Raw genomic sequence first — 19,453 nt, forward strand, 5'->3', positions numbered from 1 at the left:
GGACGGGGGTCAATGAGGGTGGGATGGGGGTCAGTGGGGGTGAGATGGGGCTCAGCGAGGGTGGGACGGGGGTCAGCGAGGGTGGGACGGGGTCAATGAGGGTGGGACGGGGGTTAGTGAGGGTGGGATGGGGGTCAGCGAGGGTGGGACGGGGGTCAGCGGGGGTGGGACGGGGTAAATGAGGGTGGGATGGGGGTCAGTGAGGGTGGGACGCGGGTCAGTGAGGGTGGGATGGGGGTCAGTGAGGGTGGGACGGGGGTCACTGAGGGTGGGACGGGGGTCAGTGGGGCTGAGTGGGCCAGGCAGCCGCCCCTCCCCCCGCCCATGGGGCTCAGGGCAGGGAGGGGGGCTTCTGCAGGCACGGTGACACTGAGCGCAGCGTCCCCAGGCCGTCCCGCCCTGCCGCCCACGTCCCTTCTTACACTGGACTTCTCCTCAAAGCTGGCCAGGTCCTTCAGGAGGTGCTCCACATGTGCTAGGCTGTTTCCCACATCGGTGAATGTCGTGATCTTCTGGGCCAACACGTCCAAGGCGGCTTTGACCTGCGACGGAGTGGGGGTGAGAGACCAGGCAGGGAGAGCAGTGAGAAGAGCCACGGCTGAGAAGAAGGAGGGGGGATGCCGCAGAAACGGGGCGTGCAGGGAGGGGAGGGGGGGCCCGGACCCCCTCTCAGAAGCAGGGCTAGAGGGAAACTTCCTCGATTTGACAAAGAGCATCTACAGCGATCCTACTGCCGACGTTACAGGTGTAACGTTGGTGAAGAACACCTTCCCCGTGAGACTGGAGCAAGGCAGGGACGCCCACTCGCACCACCGTTATCCGAGTGGTGGAAGCTCTCTCCAGGGCAACAGGGCAAACGATTTAAAAATATAAACAAATAAAGACATACAGATCAAAAAGGAAGAAATCAAGCTATTTCTGTGTGCACGTGACCTGATCGTCTATGTGGAGAAACCCCGAAACTCTACCAAACGACTCCCAGATTGAGTTCAGCAAGGTTTCAGGAGACAAGATAAATATACAAAAACGCAGCTGCACTTCTATAGACAGCAATGAGCTCATGGACACCGAAATTAAAAGTCCAACACCATCTACAACTGCTTAAGAAACGGGATGTGTACACGTAAATCAAGCAAAACATGTACTGAACTCGTGCGAACCGCACAGCTCTGGTGAAAGAAATCTAAGAAAATCTAAACAAATGGACCGACGTACGTGCTCACTGAGTGGAGGACTTGGCACAGTAAAGGTGCTGGTTCTCCCCAGATTGAGGTACAGGTTCAACACAATTGCTGACGAAGCCCCGGCAGGATTTTCTCGTAGACACAGACAAGATTATTTTAAATTTACACGGAAAGGCAAAGGAACCAGAACAGCTAAAACAACTGTGATGGCAAAGGATGAAGGGGGCGGGACAGAGTCTCTGCGACCTTCGTCTGCAATGGTTACTCATCGCTCACGTGGTCCGAGCCAGTCCCGCGGCCCCACGTGGCTCCGCGTGGCTGGCGAGCCGGTTCTCACCGAGCGCTGCCAGCGGCCTTCTGCAGCCGCGGTGCCGGCTGCCCGCCTGCAGGCTCTCCGAGCCCCGGCCTCTCACCTCTCGGAAGTCCTGCTCGAAATGCCGGAGCTGCAGGCACTGCTCCAGTTTTTGCTGATGTTTTGCCCAGAACTCATCAAAGGCGGCCTCGGTTTCATTCAGCTGGGCCAGGAGCCTGGGAGAGGGGACGGCAGCTGTGCTGGGCCCCGGCGGCGCCAGGCGGGGGGGGGCGCTCGGTCTGCCCTCCACACGGGAGGGGGCGTGTCACAGGGCTCGGGGGCCGGGGTCTGTTTCCTCCCAGGGCCCTGCCCTTGCCCTCGACGCCCTGGGACACCCTGGGTCTCTCGGAGCCGCTTGGGGCGGGTGGTTGAGCTGAGTTTGTTGTTTTAAAAGGTGGAGACGTGGCCGTTTGGGCCCATCATTGACAACCTCAGCTCAGGGCACGAGGACGCGGCGAGCGGCCGCCCTGACCCCCCGGCCCCGGCCTCACCTCTGCACGGTGCTCTGACTGTCCAGCTGGTCCTGGTTCGGGCTCTGCTCCGGGCCCCGGGCCAGCGGCTCCCGGATGCTCTCCAGGACGCTCCGCCCCTCGTCCAGCGCCAGCCTCATGTCCTCCTGTGGGAACAGCGCGCTGCCCATCACCCCAGGCCGCCGGACCCTGGACTTGGCCCCGGGCGGTGGGCTCCGTGGCACCCGGCCCCGCAGGGGAGTGTGAAGGTGACGACAATAAGGTGGGCACACGATGGCCTCCGCCTGTCCCCCAGACCCTCTGCTGACCGCTCAGCAGCGCCGGGGAGGCGCTCCCACCGTGACCGGGGCAGGGCTAGGGTTACGAGTCTCCCAGGCAGTGGGACCGGACAGGGTAACAGGAAACCAGACCCCCGCGTGTCTGCTCCCGCGGCCCGCCGCCGGGGGCTAAACGGGGTGAGGGCTCTCTTGGCGGGGTGGGGGGGCAGCCCCCGAGCGCCAGCAGCGGGTCACGGCCTCCACTAACTCAAAGCCCGAATCGCGCGGCTGCCTCGGGGGCACAGCCCCGATCGCGTTTCTCAGGAAGCCAGTTGTGTGCCGTGACCACCCGGTCGGGCTCAGCCGTCCGAGTCCGCCCCCCTCTCCCGGGGGCACCGGGGATGCTGTCTTGTTGCCCTGATCAGCAGGGCCCGGCAGCAGGACGCAGGGCCCAACCAGAGACGCTGCTGGGAAGGGAGGTTCAGCTTCCCTGCAGGGCACCCAGCTCGGGAGCCTCCTCGGCTCCGCTCACCTGGCGCCCCTCCCTGCGCCATCCCGCCCGCGCACGCACCTTGGCCCTGTCCTTCTTCTCCGTGTGGGCACGGAGCACGGAGCTCGTGGACTGGACGTCGTTGGGCAGCTCCGTCTCGGCAAGCTCGGTCCCGAAGGCCTGCAGCATCTGCGCTGTCTGCTTGACCCGGAGGGCGAAGCTCTCTATCGCCTGGTGGGCAGCGAAACCCCATCACAAGGCCGCTTACGCACTGCGCCCTCCGCGCCTGCAAGCTCGGCCGCAGCCCGGCCCTCTCAGGAGGACGGGCCGGGCGCCTGGCCCTCCCCTGCGTCTCAGCCTCGGCTCCTTCACAAACTCGGGCTCTGCGCCCTCCTCAGACGGTGAGTGCCGAGAACCCAGCTCGTGCTTCTCCTCCTTTCTCGTCTGTCCTGAGCCCAGGAAAGCCACTCGCGACTCAGGACTCACGTCACTGCTTCGGATGACTAAGGTCCACTGAGACCACCTGCTCCTTCTCGTCTGTCCTGAGCCCAGGAAAGCCACTCGCGACTCAGGACTCACGTCACTGCTTCGGATGACTAAGGCCCACTGAGACCACCTGCTCCTTCTTGGGGAGAAAACCCGGGTAAACGGGAAGACGTCTTTGGAACAGGCGGCACCTTAAGGCAAAAGCAGCTCTGCTGGACTGACTACGGTTACGGAGGATGCAGGGCACTCACCGTGCGGTGGCAGAGCCACCTGGAGTGGCAGTAATCCAGTGTCCCGCCCAGGTCCTCGGTCAGCTGGGACTTGTCAATGTAACTGTGTAATTCCGGGACGGAGCTCAGCATTATGACCTGGGGAGGATGAGAGCCGCCCGTAAGCAGACCGCCCCGCAGGCACAGACGGAGGGGCCGAGGGTGGCGTGGACAGAAGGCGTCTCCCGGCTCCTCCATGGAGGGCAGGGCGCGACGCCCCCTGGGCCTCGGCTCTCCCATCCGTGAAACGGGTGTACGATGACCGGTCTCACCAGACAACAGCCGCTGGGGTCGAGCAAAGCCCTGGATGGAGCCGGGCACGCTGCCGACACCGGGCATCTGATGGGCGAGGGGGCCCTTGTGCTAACGGAGCCGCACGGACCCCGAAGCCGCGGGTCTGTCCGCATTCCTGCTGAGACCCGGGAGGGTGCGCAGGGGTGGGGGTAGGTGCCCAGCACGGCACGGCTGCCTTTGGGGAGAACAGGTGGCCCCAGAGGCTCTTCCACACGGATGAGTTTTACTTCCTATCTTGCTCTTGTCCTTTTGAGGTCATTCCATCCATGAGCTTGGATAAAAACACAGCCTTTGCCTTGCAAGCTGTCAGCTGCTGCTGCCGAGGTCCTGGGAGGCTCAGCCCACGCGCCACTCGACACCACCTCGTGTTTTATTAAACTCTGAGCTCGCTGGGGGCCGAGGGGACATCTGACACGTCCCGGGTCAACTCCATCCCGGCGTGGGGGGTTGGGGTGCCACTGAGACCCGGAGGACCGCCTGCCCCGCCGTCGGGGGCCCACGTGAGGCCCCCCGACTGAGGCATAGCCTTCACTTAAGAACAGGCTACGACGTCAGTTCTCAGCGGAGGTATCTGGTCTCTCTTTGCCGTCCGGCAAGGCCGTTCCCCCAGATCAGCCTGATTCACGCCAACAGGACCAGGGACGGGTCGGTCCACTATCCAAGGACCTAACGCTCTTCCCCCGCGATTTCCATCTGCTTCGTGTCTACTGAATCACGACAGAAAAGGCGAGAACGCACCGCCCCTCTTAGCGTTTTCTGCTTAGCACCGCGGCCAGCACAGGCAGCAGACGCTGACGTGGACGCGCTGTAGCGGCAGCCTTCCCGAGATGATGCTTCTCTAATTCTACACAATGACCCAAACGGGCCGGGGAACAGCAGATGCTGCCGATGAATGCTGGGAAACCGTGTTTTGAGAACTCAGGGCTCAGCCCCACGGGGCCATGTGCAGGGCGACCTCTGCACTTAGGGTGGGACCCCAGCCTTGTTTCCTCTGACCCGGGGTCTCTTGTTAGCGAGGGTCACTCGCCAAATATGGGCAAATGTCACCGCCTCACAGGGTCCCTGAGACGTTGGTGCCCGGGAGATGGCTCTGCGGAGGGAGGGCCGGGCTGCGGCCCGGGGAGCACAGACCCCTGCCCCCAGCGTCAGAAACCAAGGCTTTTGATGCTACAAAAACGGGTGCACCCCCTTCCCCTCAAACCCCGGAGCCCGAGGTCTAGGGCCGCTGAGTGTGGCCTGCACACCTGGCCCCGGCCGGCAAAGCACCCTCTGTCCTGAGCACGGAGAGCAGGGGACAACCTCGGGGATGGTGACACACACCGGGATTCTCAGATTCCAAGAGAAACCTGGCCGGTCTTGCTGGAGAGGTTATAAGGTGCTGGGGGTGGGCTCTGTCCTCTTGGTAACGGGCGCGTTGCTGGGCAACCCCTTCCAACGTTGCTCTGGGTACCCGGCTCAACGTGGGCCGGCCTCCCTGGGGGAACGCAGGCTTCCTGGGTGCACAGCTTCTAAGGGATCCCCGCAACCTTTGCCTTTTAAAGGATGACTGGCAGATGCCAGGGGCTGCCCTGTGCCGGCCGGAGTGAGAAGGTGAGACAGGGGTCCCTCTGCGGCTGGGGGTCGCTCACACCCACTTCCCTTGCCCCCTCTCCCCCGTCCCCAGGTGGAGCCGGGCCGCTCCTCACAGGAGGTGGGCACTTACCGGTACCTTCATCTTAAAGTCATCTCTGTTGAACCTGAAGGCGAGGTCAGAGAGCGTCCTTTGGAAAAATCCCGTTGGGCGCAGGACAAGGACGAGCTGGAGGTTTGCTGGGAAGGACGCCTGCAGGGGACAGAGGGCTGCGGCTCTGCCTGTGGGCAGCACAGCTGCAAGCCGGGTCCCCACACCCGCAGCGGCCCGCGGTCCCAACGGGGAGGACCGGCCCACCGGAGCGGGTGTTCCCAACACGCCAACGTCAGACTAAAGTGGAAATGGTTACAGACACTGCACTGTTAGAGCAATACCATTTCTTACAGAAAAGGAAAGAAGTCACACTGCTTGGTACAACTGTGTTATGCTGCTTATAAACTTCAAGATCAAAAGCTTTGACCTTTTGGGGAGCTTGTAATAACCTATAATGGAAGCGAATGTAAAAGAAGAAGATATATATTTATGTATATGTATAATTGAATCACTTTGTCGTACATCTGAAACTAACACAACATTGTAAATCAACTATATTTCAATAAAAATTTAAAAAATAAAATAAAAAATAAACTGTACAAAAACAAGCTTTGACTTTCTGTTAAGGCTGAGTTGGTGCCCCCAGGTTCTTATTTTGAAGTCCACGTCCCCAGTGGCTCAGAATGTCTTTAGGGTCTTCACAGAGGTGACCGAGTTAAGATGAGGTCATCAGGGCAGGCCCATGACCGGACATGACTGTGTCCTTATAAATACAAAGGGGACATTTGGGCATAGAGACCCATGGGGACACCGTGTGAGGATGGATGTAGAGACAGGGGCTACCACGGCTGAGGGTGTCCAGAGGCCACCAGCTGCTGGGGGAGCACGGAGAGACACCCCTCCACAGACGCAGAGGGACCAGCCTGCCGACACCGTGATCTCAGACTTCTGCCTGGAGACAGGGGGGACAGGAGATTCCTGTCGTTTGAGCCCCTCTGTGGTCTATGGTATCTGTTATGACGGCCCCAGGAAACTAAGACACTTGTGCAATAAAGACAAAGCCACACACACACACACACACACGTATCACCTAAAGCAGAGCTAAAGATAAGCTTACACCCAGGCGCACACCTATAGATACGGTCTTGGAGCAGATTCGCATATTCACGTAAGCTCTGCGTACGAGGTGCCCGACCTCGGACAAGTTAACCTCTGTGCCTCGGTCTCCCCGTCTGCAAATGGGGATAACAAAGCACCTTCCTCACCGCACGGTCCTGGAGGCCGAGCTCCCTGCCGCCGGGCGACGTTCAGAGCCCTGCTCCCGGCTGAAGCCGAGACAGCGGCACTGTCCGCCCAGGGCCCTGGGGCCGCATCCGGTGGCCTCGGTCTGAGAACCGGTCCCTCAAGTGAGAGAAAAAGGAGGAGAAAGAGAGGCCGCCGGGACGGGGCGCTCTGGCTCAGGGCTCCCCGGCCAGGCGGGGCGGGCAGTGTCACTCCGGGGCGCAGACACGAGCCTGCGCCCCACCGGCTCCTCTCCTGCCGGCGGCCCTGGCCCTGGCTGCCCAGCGGCTCCCCACAGAGGCGCTGTGACCCTCTCGAGATGTCAGCTGACCACGACAGCCCCTGCCCAGAACATCCAGAGAAGCCCCCGCCTTGCCGCGAACAAACCCAGAGTCCTGGCCACGCCCGGGGGCGCCCCCTCCCTGACCCCGCGGCCGCCCAGCGTGGTCCGCACGCCTTCCCCAGCCTCCCCACCTGGACACCTGCCTGGCGCGCTGCTGGGTCAGGGAGGCCCCGGGAGCCGGGCCCCGCGTCTGAGGATTCCGCTGTCCCGTCCCCGAGCCGGACACAGCGAGGCCATGGCCCCGCGGCCCCAGGGCCCGCCCTCCCACCGCATCCGGGTGGCCACCCTGAATCCCAGCAGCGAGCGCTCAGCCTCCGTGTCTGCCCAGGGGCCCTGCCCCATCGTCCTCCGTCTCCAAACACGACTCACATCTTCGGGCTGGATCGCGCCATCCCGTCCCTGTGGCCGATGCACGTCCGCTCCCGGTCTCCCTCCCGCCCTCCCGCCCGGGCCGCCACGCGCCTCATCGCCAGCCACTCTCAGCAGGCCGCGGTGGGGTCCTGGCCCTTCACAGAACCCAACCTCAACCCGCTCTATTGGACCTTTACCCCGCGAGTCAACCACAGGCCCCCAGACGTCTGCTCAGGTGTGCTCTGCCCCAGCGCGCGGCCCCCTGCAAGCGGAGCTTTCCTGCACCTCCACCCCACCTCCTGGCCTCCCCACCTGCGCTCCTCGGCCTCTCTGCACACCAGGACACAGCGCTGGTCACCACTGTGACTCCGCACCCTGTCCCAGCCTGGCCGCGCCTGACCTACACCTGCCAGCCCCTCCGTCACCTGCCGCCCCTCCCCCCTGCGCCCCTCCGTCACCTGCCGCCCCTCCCGCCTGCACCCCTCCACCCTGTGCCCCTCTCCCCTGCGCCCCTCCACTCTGCGCCCCTCCCCCCTGCACCCCTCCGTCACCTGCCGCCCCTCCCGCCTGCACCCCTCCACCCTGTGCCCCTCCACTCTGCGCCCCTCCCCCCTGCACCCCTCCGTCACCTGCCTCCCCTCCCCCCTGCGCCCCTCCGTCACCTGCCGCCCCTCCCCCCTGCAGCCCCAGCACGCCTGCCCCACAGTCCCTAACGTGTCCGGGTGTCGCCGTCACAGCCCTGGAGGGCAGGACTACATGTCCCCCGTGCCAGCACCCGAGCAGGTGCCCGCTGAGTGTTGTGGACAGAGACGAGAAGGTGGGCAGCCCGACGGGGGGGCTCTGGGTCCCCATCAGCAAGAGGGCCGTGTAGACTCCACCACCAGGCATGAGACCAGCTTCCACTACTTCAGGAAAACCGCCTTCAGCATCTCTTTCTGGAGGCGACACCGAGTCACACTTCTCTAGCCTTTAGCCCAGTTTTATTGCCCTGATTCGCACCTCACAGCTGGTGTGGTCTGAGCTTACAAGGTAACACGAGCCCTTGTCCTTCACTGAGGTCCACTCAGGGCAGGTGGCCAGGAAACCCAGGGTGGGGGACTTGCCCACCCCATCCCGGGAGGAGGGGCACCAGCCGTCCTCACCGTCCCTGGGGGGGGCCGTCAACGTGGAGAAGATTGTCCCCTTCTTGTCCTCTGCTTCAGTCTTTCCATGTCTCTAAATGACTGAGTCTTTATATTGAAGAGAATAACTGTGAGATCCTAGCCCAGTGGGAGCACTTCAATGAGACACACACAACTATAAATTAAATCATAATTTATAGCTGCAAATTAATTTTCTCCCCCTTGGAGTCAAATATCTGTATGAAAAGCTCAAGGAAATTCCAAAACAAAAACTTTATTTTAAAAATAGAGTAACTATGGGATTTCCCTGGTGGCACAGTGGTTTAGAATCCACCTGCCGATACAGGGGACACGGGTTTGAGCCCTGGTCCGGGAAGATCCCACATGCCACAGAGCAACTAAGCCCATGAGCCACAACTACTGAGTCTGCACTCTAGAGACCACGCACTGCAACTACTGAGCCCACGTGCTGCAAATACTGAAGCCCGCGCGCCTAGAGCCCGTGCTCTGCAACAAGAGAAGCCACCGCAATGAGAAGTCCGCGCACCGCAATGAAGAGTAGCCCCCGCTCGCCACAACTAGAGAAAGCCCGCGCGCAGCAACAAAGACCCAACGTGGCCAAAAATAAATAAATAAATAAATAAAATAAAAATAGAGTAACTATATGAAAGATTTGGGATGAAGGCTATAAAATAACATCTTTTTGTAACTTACTCAATAATCAAGTGATTATGATAGTTTCTATGTAACCTGAAAGTAACAGTGTTTCTTTTCTGAGGCTGACCTTCATTGGCTGAGGAACAGACAGATGGTGCAAGGGCCATTAAAATGTAATCTGGAGACAGAAAAAGAGGCTGGTTTCTGAATTAATATCCTAAGAGCCTTATACAATGCAAAGACATCACCTACATTTACGAAACAGCTAACTGCAGTGGAACGCAGTAGAAGCTCTGTGGAATCCCGGTGCCTCAGGGAACGGGGTTTGAAAACCCTCCCCAAGTGCATGTTACTTTCTTAAGTTTTGCTCAAAGTCACATTTACCCAGCCTGACTATACATTTGATTTCAAACAGAGCAGCCGAAGCCTGACCAAAATAATATTTGTCTGATAGCAGCCAAAAAACACAAGTTTGTGTGATGAATATAAACTTGAAACTTGGTGTCTCAGTGCCAACAGGTGAGAACCCTGGGGTCTGAATCAGAGAGGCTGACGTGAGGAGAGGCCTCCCCTCGCTCCCAGGGTGGCTCCCATGCAGGTTGGGTGTGAGCACTGGGGATGCGGCCGTCTAAGACCCCCCCACCCCCGCGTGGACAGTGTGGGGACCGCCATACACACCGTTACGGGGTGTGAGCACTGGGGATGGGGCCGTCTAAGACCCCCCCACCTCCGCGTGGACAGTGTGGAGACCGTCATACACACCGTTACGGAAAAGACAGTTAAGAACTCAGTAGGAAGGGCGTCTCTTTGGTCGGGGGACAATCATTAGATCGAACGCTCTCCACGTTAGGGGAGCTGTCCTGCCCGGAACATTCTGTGTGGACCTGCACTGCCCACCGGCCTGGACTTGGACCCCCCGCCGTCGACCCCATCAGTAGGCGGCCTCGGGCCTCTGAAGCCCGTGGGTCTCATCTGTGGGTCGTGACCGTGAACCGTGACAGGTAGACACGCACATCAGTAGGCGGCCTCGGGCCTCTGAAGCCCGGTCTCCACCTGCAGCACAGGTGAGTTTAAGGGAAGCTGCATGAAGGCCTCTCCACGCACAGCCCAGGGCTGGAGGTGCCCTGTCCCCTCCACAGAGCAGCTCTGCTGAGCTACTTGTTCTAGAAGCTGCAGCTCTTCAAGAGTCAACGCTGGCCTCCCAGGGGGCCAGTCCGTGCGTTATCCCCAGCCAGAGCGGTGCTATGACCCGACCCCCTCGGTGACCTGTGTTCCACCCCCTGCACCCCAGGCCCCGCGGAAGGAGCCGTGCCCTGGCGCCCCGCCTTCCCGTCTGTGTTCTGAGGGGCGGATCACCACCCCTCTGCCCGGACAAGGCCTCCTTCCCCTCCCAGCTCTCGGCAGGGTCACCTCAGCCGGGAAGCCCTCCTGGAGCTTTGCTCTGCTCCCGTCTTCCCTCCGCTAGGTGCTCACCAAGCTGCGCTTAGACCTCTAGTAACTAGCGCACAGCAGGAATTCACCAGCGCTGTTCAGGACAATATTATTTTGCTACATTTGGAATATGTACTGGATGGCCTAAACATCCTGGTGCTTCAGACACTTCATTTTGTACCTTTTCTGCACACAGAAGGCATAGGCTTCACAGGCAAAAACTGGAGCTCTGCCCCACGCAGACTAGAAACTGCTCTCGCTGTGATTTCCTTCAAGGTGTGCTCTAGGGTACGGACTCAGCTGAGTCAGCCTGGCTCCAAACACAGATCAGGACCCTCTGCTGCAACGTCCCCAGCTGCCCCCCAACTCCTCCACAAACTCCTGTAGTTTAGAAAAAGGGGGTTCAATTTTAAATGGAATCCCAGAAGAGTATACATGGTATTTTATGAAAGACACATCCATCTGAGGATGGTCCAAACCTTGACCCAACTGTTGGACAGAGAGCAATGTTCGAACTCTCAGCTTTGGGTCTTATCCGTGAGTCTCATCCATGGGTCATGACCGTGAACGGTGACAGGCAGACACGCACATCGAACCGACGCCCGGTGAGCGGCCGCGGGCTCTGCTCTTGATGTGGACACAGCAAGTCTGATTCTAGCGACACTGGACTTGGGACCCTCCAATGTCTTATTTTTCTATTCCAAGCTGGGGTAGAGGCATCCAAAGAAAGGAAAAAGAACACCCCAAAGTACAGAAAACTCAGCTCACGAGACAGCACACACGGCGGCTTAAAATAGCCCCAAATTTCAGCGCATTACGTAAGCGCCCGGGCTCACTCGGGCGGCCAGACATGTTTGGATCAAGCCTCTCTGCCTGCGGCCCGGGGCCGCGGTGGAATCGTTCGGGCTGGGCCGGTGCCGACAGATGTCCCCTCCTCAAGGGCTCTGGCCCAGCTGAAGCCGGGTGGTCTTCTCCCCCAAGCTCCCCTGGATGAAAGCAAAGGCCAGCGAGGCTGGCGGTCCCGGTCCACAGCAGGGGATGGCATCGTGGGCCAGCTCTGCCCCCTCCCGTCCCCCCGCACGGGGACAAGGTGCCAGCTCTGTCCCTACCACGGAGCCGGGGTGCAGATCGGACCCTGCACCTAGCTCACAGGGGCACACGGTGCAGGAGCGGCAAGGCCGGGCTCGCGGTGTCCCCGCCCCCTGTGGCCTCCCTGCCCCGTCTCCGGGGCCCCTGTGTGTGTGTCCAGCATCTGGTCACAATGTCGGCCATCTGCACTCCACCAGTCTACACATTTCTTGCTATGCTCCCCTGTCCCCAGCACTTCCTACCGTGCCAGGCACACATTAAGGTCTCTACCAATGTGTTGAATATATAAATAGAACTTTTGGCATTAATACGATCAGTGAATTCTTGTAACAAAAACCATTGGAGTTCAAAGAGAATTTTTGACAATTCTGCTGAAAAGTGCTAACTTCTGGGCAGTTCCAAGGCAGTATTGGGGAACCCTAAGGCTCATAGGAGAAAAATTTATATTTTTATTGCATAAGAATCAGTGCAAACATGAAAACTCTAACTTTCCAGTTATGATTTTCACAAAGTTTCGAAGATGAGCCAGCTCTCTTCAGAAATTCATCTCATTATAAACTGGATGCAGCGGCTTCCCTGGTGGCGCAGCGGTTAAGGATCCGCCTGCCAGTGCAGGGGACGCGGGTTCGAGCCCTGGTCCTGGAAGATCCCACATGCCGCAGAGTAACTAAGCCTGCGCGCCACAACTACTGAGCCCGTGCGCCACAACTACTGAAGCCCGTGCGCCTAGAGTCCGTGCTCTGCAATAAGAGAAGCCACTGCAGTGAGAAGCCCATGCACTGCAACGAAGAGTAGCCCCCGCTCACCGCAACTAGAGAAAGCCCGTGCACGGCAACAAAGACCCAACGCAGCCAAAAAAAAAAAAAAAAAAAAAAAAAACTGGATGAAGAGTAAAACTGTGTTTATACTCGGCCACGGGAGAGCCTGACCCTACAACAGGTCTACCCTGGGCCACTGGTGATCTCGATGATTACTCAGGTTTTAAAAATAATGTATCTGTTTCTTAGAAAACAATACTGCGTTTGGAGAATCTCTTATTATCTGACCAGGAGTGGCTGGCTGATCAGCTTGAGAGATATTCACAGCGCTCCTGTCTCGCCCGGGCCCGGGCTGGGTGCCGGCCACACAAAGGCGGACAGGGCTGGCCGTGGCCTCGAGGGACCACGGCGTGCAAACAGAGAATGAGGGTACCCTCCCAGGAAGGGAGGCCAGGCAGGGACTGAGTGCAGCCCTGCTCCAGGGTTGGGCGGGGATGCCGCTAGGGGCGGGTATGGAGGGATGAGTGGCAGACACCCTGGCTCTGGGTGAGGGCCCCCTGGGGGGTGGCGTGTGGCAAGGCCTGGACCCCACGGGGATGCCCGTGACCATCACGGCAAAGCGGCTGACTCAGACGCCCGTGCACACCACGACATGCCTGAGTGGTGGTTCAAACCACTGACAGATAAACGCAAAAGAACTGGGCAGATTACTGGACTCGAAAATGTTGCTATTGTAACAGTGTTACCTTTTAAAACAGCAACACACTTGACTGGAAACTTCTTGGCAACCAGCTCAGGACTAATTTACTGAGTTATTGATTCAAGAAAAATGTGTTGTTAAGTCCTTTGTGCATCTGACCCAAGTGGCTTTTACGATTTAATCCTTAATTTGGGCTGTCAGGTGACATCATGCGCAAATTTATTTTAAAATTTAAAATAACGAAATGGACATGCTGGCTGTTGGTGGCACATCAAAGTCCTCTGTGAGTTTCTAAGGATTTAAAAACAAAGGAAAGCCCACGATGAAACATTTATATACTATGTGAACACGCTTCTTTTGAAGCGTCCTGAAGTGTTTTGATTTGCTGCAGACAAACGGTGATGTAGAGCGTGTGTGCCTGGCAGGGAGCAGGAGCAGGGCGGTGAGGGAGCCGCTTTGTCAGGAGGACGAAGCGGGGACCGGGCAGCCCCGGGACGGGTTTGCACAGGACCCTGTCGGTCGTGAGCGTCGGGGCAGACACGGAGCCTGAAGCGTCGTTCAGAGGAAGTAAGGAGGCAGCCGGGAGGAGGGATCAGTCCTCCCTCCCCCGTCAGGCCCCAGCACGGCATCAGCCCCTCGGAGGCCAGGACAAGACCCAGAACAAGAGCCCGGGGGACCGTCACCCCACCGGGGGTCGGGAGCAGCGGCGCGTCGAGCCCACAGGCGCTCGGGGCCACTCTGCCTGCAGACCAGCACACTTTCCGGGCCTCTGGCTGTGGGGAGGCAAGGGCGGGGGAAACTCAGCTGGGGAGAAGCGCTCCGCACCCAGCTCGGGAGCAGGGGCGAAGCCACCGCCGAAGATAAGAGTGGGGGCTTTCTGCTGACTTCAGCTTCCCTCTTCAGCTGTTCCCGCGGCTAAACACAGCACAGCAGCACCGCAGACCAGCGGCTCTTCCGCCAGCAGTCTGCGGACCAGGAGGGTCTCCACATGGCCATGAGGGCCACCAACGACGGCTACTAGTCTGACTTAGTCGTAAGACTAAAGAAGAGACAGCCCGTTTAGAAAGGGAAAGTCACATAGGAAAAGCTGTTCAATATAATCCCAAACGTGTAGCCTGAAGGTTCCCGTGACACTCATCCCCCCTCAAGAATGAGTGCACGGTGCGCCCTGAGCAGCTCACATACTCAACGTCAGAAACAAACCAACTGGTGAAATTGTTTTCAAATTATGACACAGCCCCTGAGCGTTAACCCACTTGAGAACACACAGGCATGCACACACACGTGCACAGGCATGCACACACGTGCACACACATGTGCGCTAGCAGCTCGAGGAACCCAGGGAGGTGTGGGCTGGCCCTGCCCCAGGCCCCAGGCTAGTGCTCCGAGCTGGCGCCCCACCGAGCAGCACAGGCCAGAACCCAAAGCGCCAGCAGGCAGGAAAGGCTGCGTCACCCGCCCAGGAGGAGGGGGTGGGGGTCACGGGCGCGGTACCGACACTTACCGCTATTCTCAGGATGGACGCCTTGACCGAGGTCCATTTGTCCTGCCTGCGGTCTATGACCAGGATGAACCCGATGCCAGCATCCTGCAGGCTGAAAGGAGGAGAGAGCCGCGCTCAGTGTGCCGCTGGAGGACGGGCCTTCCCTGCCGTCCATCTCTGGGAAGAGCTTGGGGCAAACCGGCTCCGAGGGTCTCCTGTGACCCGCACGCTGCTCCACACTGCAAGGGGCGCCGCGTGCCAGGAAAGCATCGAGCCACCTGCAGGGCTTCCCTGAGCTCGCGGGCGCCTTCCAGGGCTCGCTCTGACCCGAGACGGACGGACAGACTCTGTGCTGTTCATCTCCCAGCCTGACACCAACCAGCTCACGGCACAGAGAGGCAGGCAGGGCCCATGCTTCCTGGAACCCAGCTGCTCCAGTCAGAGCTGGTCATCTTCCCTTCCAAGTGGGCCGGCCGGCCCAGCCCTTCACAGTGAGCCTATGACCCACACGCCACGCTCGTCCCAGCATCTGGGGTCCCCGAGTTCATCCACGACACAAAATCGCTCTTGAAGGCACGGCCACAGCTCGGGGAGAAAACCCGCGAGGCGCCCGGAGGTGCACGAGCGCCCGCTGGGGACGGGAGACGAGACGAGGCTTCTCGCGGCAGCGGCATCTGTGAGACAGACGCTGAGCGCCCGGTAACGGCAGCCCCGTCCCCACTCGGCCCGCCGCGGCGGCTGAGTCACTGCGGGGACCAGGAGGCTTCTCCCCTTGGACAAGCCCGCCGCTGTGAGCCAACTGCGGGGCGGCAGTGCCCACGCCAGCCAAGCCGCGCGGAAGGGATGAGAAAGCAGGCCGAGGCTCTGACCGGAATGGCTAATTTCCAAGTCTCTGAACACGCCAACGGTTTAAATGGAAACCAGAAACACACGGGGCACATATAAATTATGCGGCTGGCGGCGGTGCTCTGCCTGCTGGGAACGTCATGTAACAAAAGTCGGAGCTGAAGCAGCCCAAACGCTCTGTCTCAGAGCAGCACCGGGGACGGAGACACACAGGGTCACGCCTGTGCGTGCGCCCCGCTGACTGTGTGTCAGCACACCTGAGAGTGAAAGGCTCCACCTGTTCAGGGTCACCTGGTCCAGAGACAGCACAGGACTTCCGGGCAAAAGCACAAATAGATGTCAGCTTTGCTTTCTGCTGCTGACGTCAGAGTGAGCACAGCCAGGTCGATGACGGTCTCGCGGCCGACACGGCGCCCCCGACAGAACTGTCTTCTAATCGGGCTCAGCTCTCACGGAGGGAAGTTTTATTTTGTTTACCACTCGGGCTTAAGTGCCAGGTACCTGGGATCACAGCCGCCTTGCCCCGCACCCCCCATGCCGGGCAGCAGGCGCTCCACACTGACAGCAGCCCCAGGGCCTGATCTGGGCGGGCAGGGCAGTCGAAGCTGAGACGGCCCCGAAGCCTGGTGCCGGCTCTGGCCTGGGCGGTCAGGATCCCGGGGCTCCTCGGTGTCACGGGCAAACGCTGTCCTCTGGGCAGCCCCAGGCGGGCTTCTGAGCCCTCCCAGCCTTGGCCATGGGACCCGGGGCTCAGCCGCGGCCCCGGCCCGGCGCGAGAGGGCAGCGCATCGGGCGGCCGCGTGGGCCACGCCCCGTCCACTCGCTGGTGCTCCGCTGAGACTGCCCCTCTCGGCGGCCCCTCCCCTGGGGGGACAAGCCCCACGCGGTCCCCTGACGACACCAACCACAGCCGCTTCTCCACAGGCTGTGTCTGCACGCCTCCCCACCCTCCCTCCGTCTCACAGGGGAGCTGCCCTGCGGTCCGCGCTCGGGCCCAGCCGCCTGGCTCTCACTCTTCCTAAAGTGGAAGAGACTCGCTTCCCCTGAGCAGGCGGCCACCCTGCCAGGCACGGGCCCCGCCGGCACAGGGGGCTGAGACGCGCTCCCGGACCACCGCCCGTGGGGGGCTACCGAGAGGAGCACGGCCCAGGGGCTGGCGCCACGCGCGGGGGACACGGGCCTGGCACCACAAGCCGGGCCGGGCCGTTCCTCGGAGCCACCTGGACGGGCCACTCAGCCGAGAAGCAAAAGTGGGACCCGAACCGCGTCCACCTCCGGGGCTGCCGCGAGAGCAAAGCCTGACGATGGCGGCAAGCCCGCCACGCGCTCTATCCAGCGGCGGCGGCTGTGCGGCCGTCTCCCTTCCCCCGAGACACAGCTCGGGCGCTTGGGCACCAGGAGCGCGGCCCGGCTCCCCGTCACCCCGTGACTCCACAACAGGCCTCAGGGTGTCAGCTGTGGTTCTGGGCCCGGAACGTTCTCCCGTGGCCCCCGCGCTGACCCCGCTGCCCTCGGCGGCCTGTCACGCTCACGCACGAGCAGGGCCGGTGGCCTGGCCACTCCCGGAGCACGCGGCCCAGGGCCTCGCGCCCCACCGCCCGCGTCACTTCACGTCCCCCTGCCACCCCCCACCCCCGTCCCTTGGGGTCTTTAACTCGCTCTGCACATTTGAAAGCCTTACGGTAAAAAGTCTGCGACGTCAAAGCCTCTGTCACGACCTCAGCGGGCAGCGCTGACAGCAAACCCGATGAGGAGGCAAAGGCGCCAGCGACACAAAGAGAATTCCAAGAGAAATGCGAGGAACTCACTGGCTCCACAAGGCGGGTTTCCCAGCGAGGCAGCGGGCGGGCCGGCAGCTCCCGGCTCCCGGCGTATGAAAACACTCAGGCCCGGGCTCTGCGGTCATCCGCCTGCGGCCCCGCAGGCGCCCAGTGGGGTCGTGCGACGGAAGGTGTGGCCGAGGCCCCGCCTGGGTTCCCCCGGGTCCCCCCCTCCACAGGCACTGCACTGAAGCCTGGGGCTATTCTTCCTTCACTCCTCACAGTGAGCCAGAGGCACAGAGAGGCTAAGTCGTCCGCCCAGAGTCACACAGCTGGGGAGCACAGACCCCCCCAGGCCGAGTCCGCCCTGCGGGATAAAGCCGCCCTCCCTCCCGCCCACCCCTGGGCTGCCTCCTGTGTGGGGCCAGGCAGGGCCCCTCCTCCGCAGGGGACCCGGCCCCCGAGGCTGACGGTGACGACGCCCGTGCACCAGCACCTGGCTTGGGGCCACCAGAGCTCTCCTCCCTGCCCCTCTCCTGTCTCTGACCGCGTTTCGGGAACGCTGGCTCAGAGGCACACAGGCGTAACAGAAGGCACCTTATGTAAGGACGTAGGGACCCTCCAAGGCCCCCTCTGTCCACATGACTGTAGCCCCAGAGCAAGGCCGTGTGATCCGCCCAGCCCCCAGGAGCCAGGGCTCAGCACCCCGGGGGCCCGTCACTCCACCCTCCACCGCGCTGAGGGTCCCGTCGGCCTGTCTCCCGCGTCCGTGACCTCACACGCCCAGGGGAGAGGGCGGGTGGTTGACGCTCAGATTGCGCACGAGGCCGGCGCCCAGGGTCCCTCGTGCGCCAGGCCTCGGGGTGACTGCGCGGAGGGTGGTGGCAGCGGGGGAGACTGGAGCAAGTAATCCAGAAACTGCAGCCACGCGGCCAAGCCCCCGGGACCCTGGACACATGCGGCCCTGTGGACGCACAGACGTCAGCCCGCAATGTCCCAGCAGCCGCTCGGAGGGGCCATCAGGTGGTTGCCCGGCCGCTGGGTGGGGCTGATGAGCTCACTTCTGGCCCAAACAATCAAAAAAGGCCCAGAGTTCGCGCAGGCCTGGCGTCCTCTCTAACACCCCAGGCCTGCCAGCTCCTCGGGGTGGCCCCGGGTGGCCTGAGGCACGGTCAGTGGTGGTCTGACCTCCCCTTCGTTGGGCAGGAGCCCGGGAACAAGGGCTGGGCTGGGTGGGTCCCCGCAGTGAGGCCGCGGTCACCCGGCGTCACCCTGACCAGTTCCCGCGTGGCTGCATCTTGTTCTCGGACCCAACACATCACAGAGCACGACAGGCGGGGACACCAGGCCCGGCTTGGCCTTGCTCGGCCCGCGCGGAGCTCCCGGTGGGAAGGACCACGGCTGGGGTGAGGGTGAGCGTTCTCAGGGCCACCTGGACAGAGGCCAGCTAGGCCTGGCACCAGGCGGGGGAAACAAGCCCAGCAACGGGGGCCAGCGGGCCAGGCAGGCCCTGGAAGGAGGCGCCGGCAGGCTGGCACCTATCCCAGACCGGCCTGGCAGGTGGCAGGGCAGTGCGTCGCCAGGGGCCCGTGGGAGAGAAGGTCCCACCTCCTCCAGGGGCCCTGGCCAAGCAGGTGGGCCCTGGGGCTGCGCCAGCCCGCGGGGTGGGCAGGGGGTGGGCAGGCCAGGCAGGGCGCTGGGGTACGGGTGGAGGCTGCAGCTGGGGGTCGGGGGGCACCGCCCGGCTTGTACAACAAATGGGTTCAGGCAGAACCTGCCCCACCTTCCTGACTGCCCCCGCTACCCCACCTGACTGTACTTCTTTGCCCTTTCTTCTCTCTTTTCATCCCATGTTTTGACCCTGGTCTACAGAGGCTGCAAATGTTACAAAGATTTTATTTCCCTGTCTTCCTTTTGTAAGCGAAATGCCGTAGCCCGTTTCCTCTCTGCCTGTGACTTACCTGCCAGGTTCAAACACCGTGACTTTGAATGTAGCCCTGAGCATTCAAGCCTGAGCCTTTCTTTCCTGGCTGTCTCTTCCCTCTTCTTGTGATTCAAAAGCTGCACCTATTATCATATCACGTGTGCAATATGGTTTTCTTAATGCTGGTCAGCTTTTCATCCCAGAAAGCACAACGGCAAGAAAAATGTCAGACCCTTTTAAAGAA

At 61.1% G+C, this 19,453-nt stretch overlaps 1 protein-coding gene across 23 annotated transcripts in view; it reads right to left on the bottom strand.

Annotated features, from left to right (window-relative positions):
- Positions 1 to 19,453, bottom strand: part of MCF2L (MCF.2 cell line derived transforming sequence like) — a 130,736-nt gene that overhangs the window by 19,902 nt on the left and 91,381 nt on the right. For 22 of the 23 annotated variants that reach the window (XM_082434944.1, XM_082434955.1, XM_082434963.1 and 19 more), the window contains 7 exons: positions 14,701 to 14,791; positions 5,505 to 5,624; positions 3,491 to 3,607; positions 2,835 to 2,984; positions 2,028 to 2,152; positions 1,598 to 1,712; positions 423 to 542 (listed from right to left, as the gene is read on the bottom strand). In XM_082434944.1, the coding sequence (XP_082291070.1) occupies positions 423 to 542; positions 1,598 to 1,712; positions 2,028 to 2,152; positions 2,835 to 2,984; positions 3,491 to 3,607; positions 5,505 to 5,624; positions 14,701 to 14,791 (838 nt within the window). Of the gene's footprint in view, positions 1 to 422; positions 543 to 1,597; positions 1,713 to 2,027; positions 2,153 to 2,834; positions 2,985 to 3,490; positions 3,608 to 3,780; positions 5,476 to 5,504; positions 5,625 to 14,700; positions 14,792 to 19,453 lie in introns of those variants that run through there. The other variant, XM_082434957.1, reaches the window with a different exon arrangement.

This window comes from Balaenoptera physalus (assembly GCF_965194825.1).
Source record: "Balaenoptera physalus genome assembly, chromosome: 18".
NCBI classification, from domain to species: Eukaryota; Metazoa; Chordata; class Mammalia; order Artiodactyla; family Balaenopteridae; genus Balaenoptera; species Balaenoptera physalus.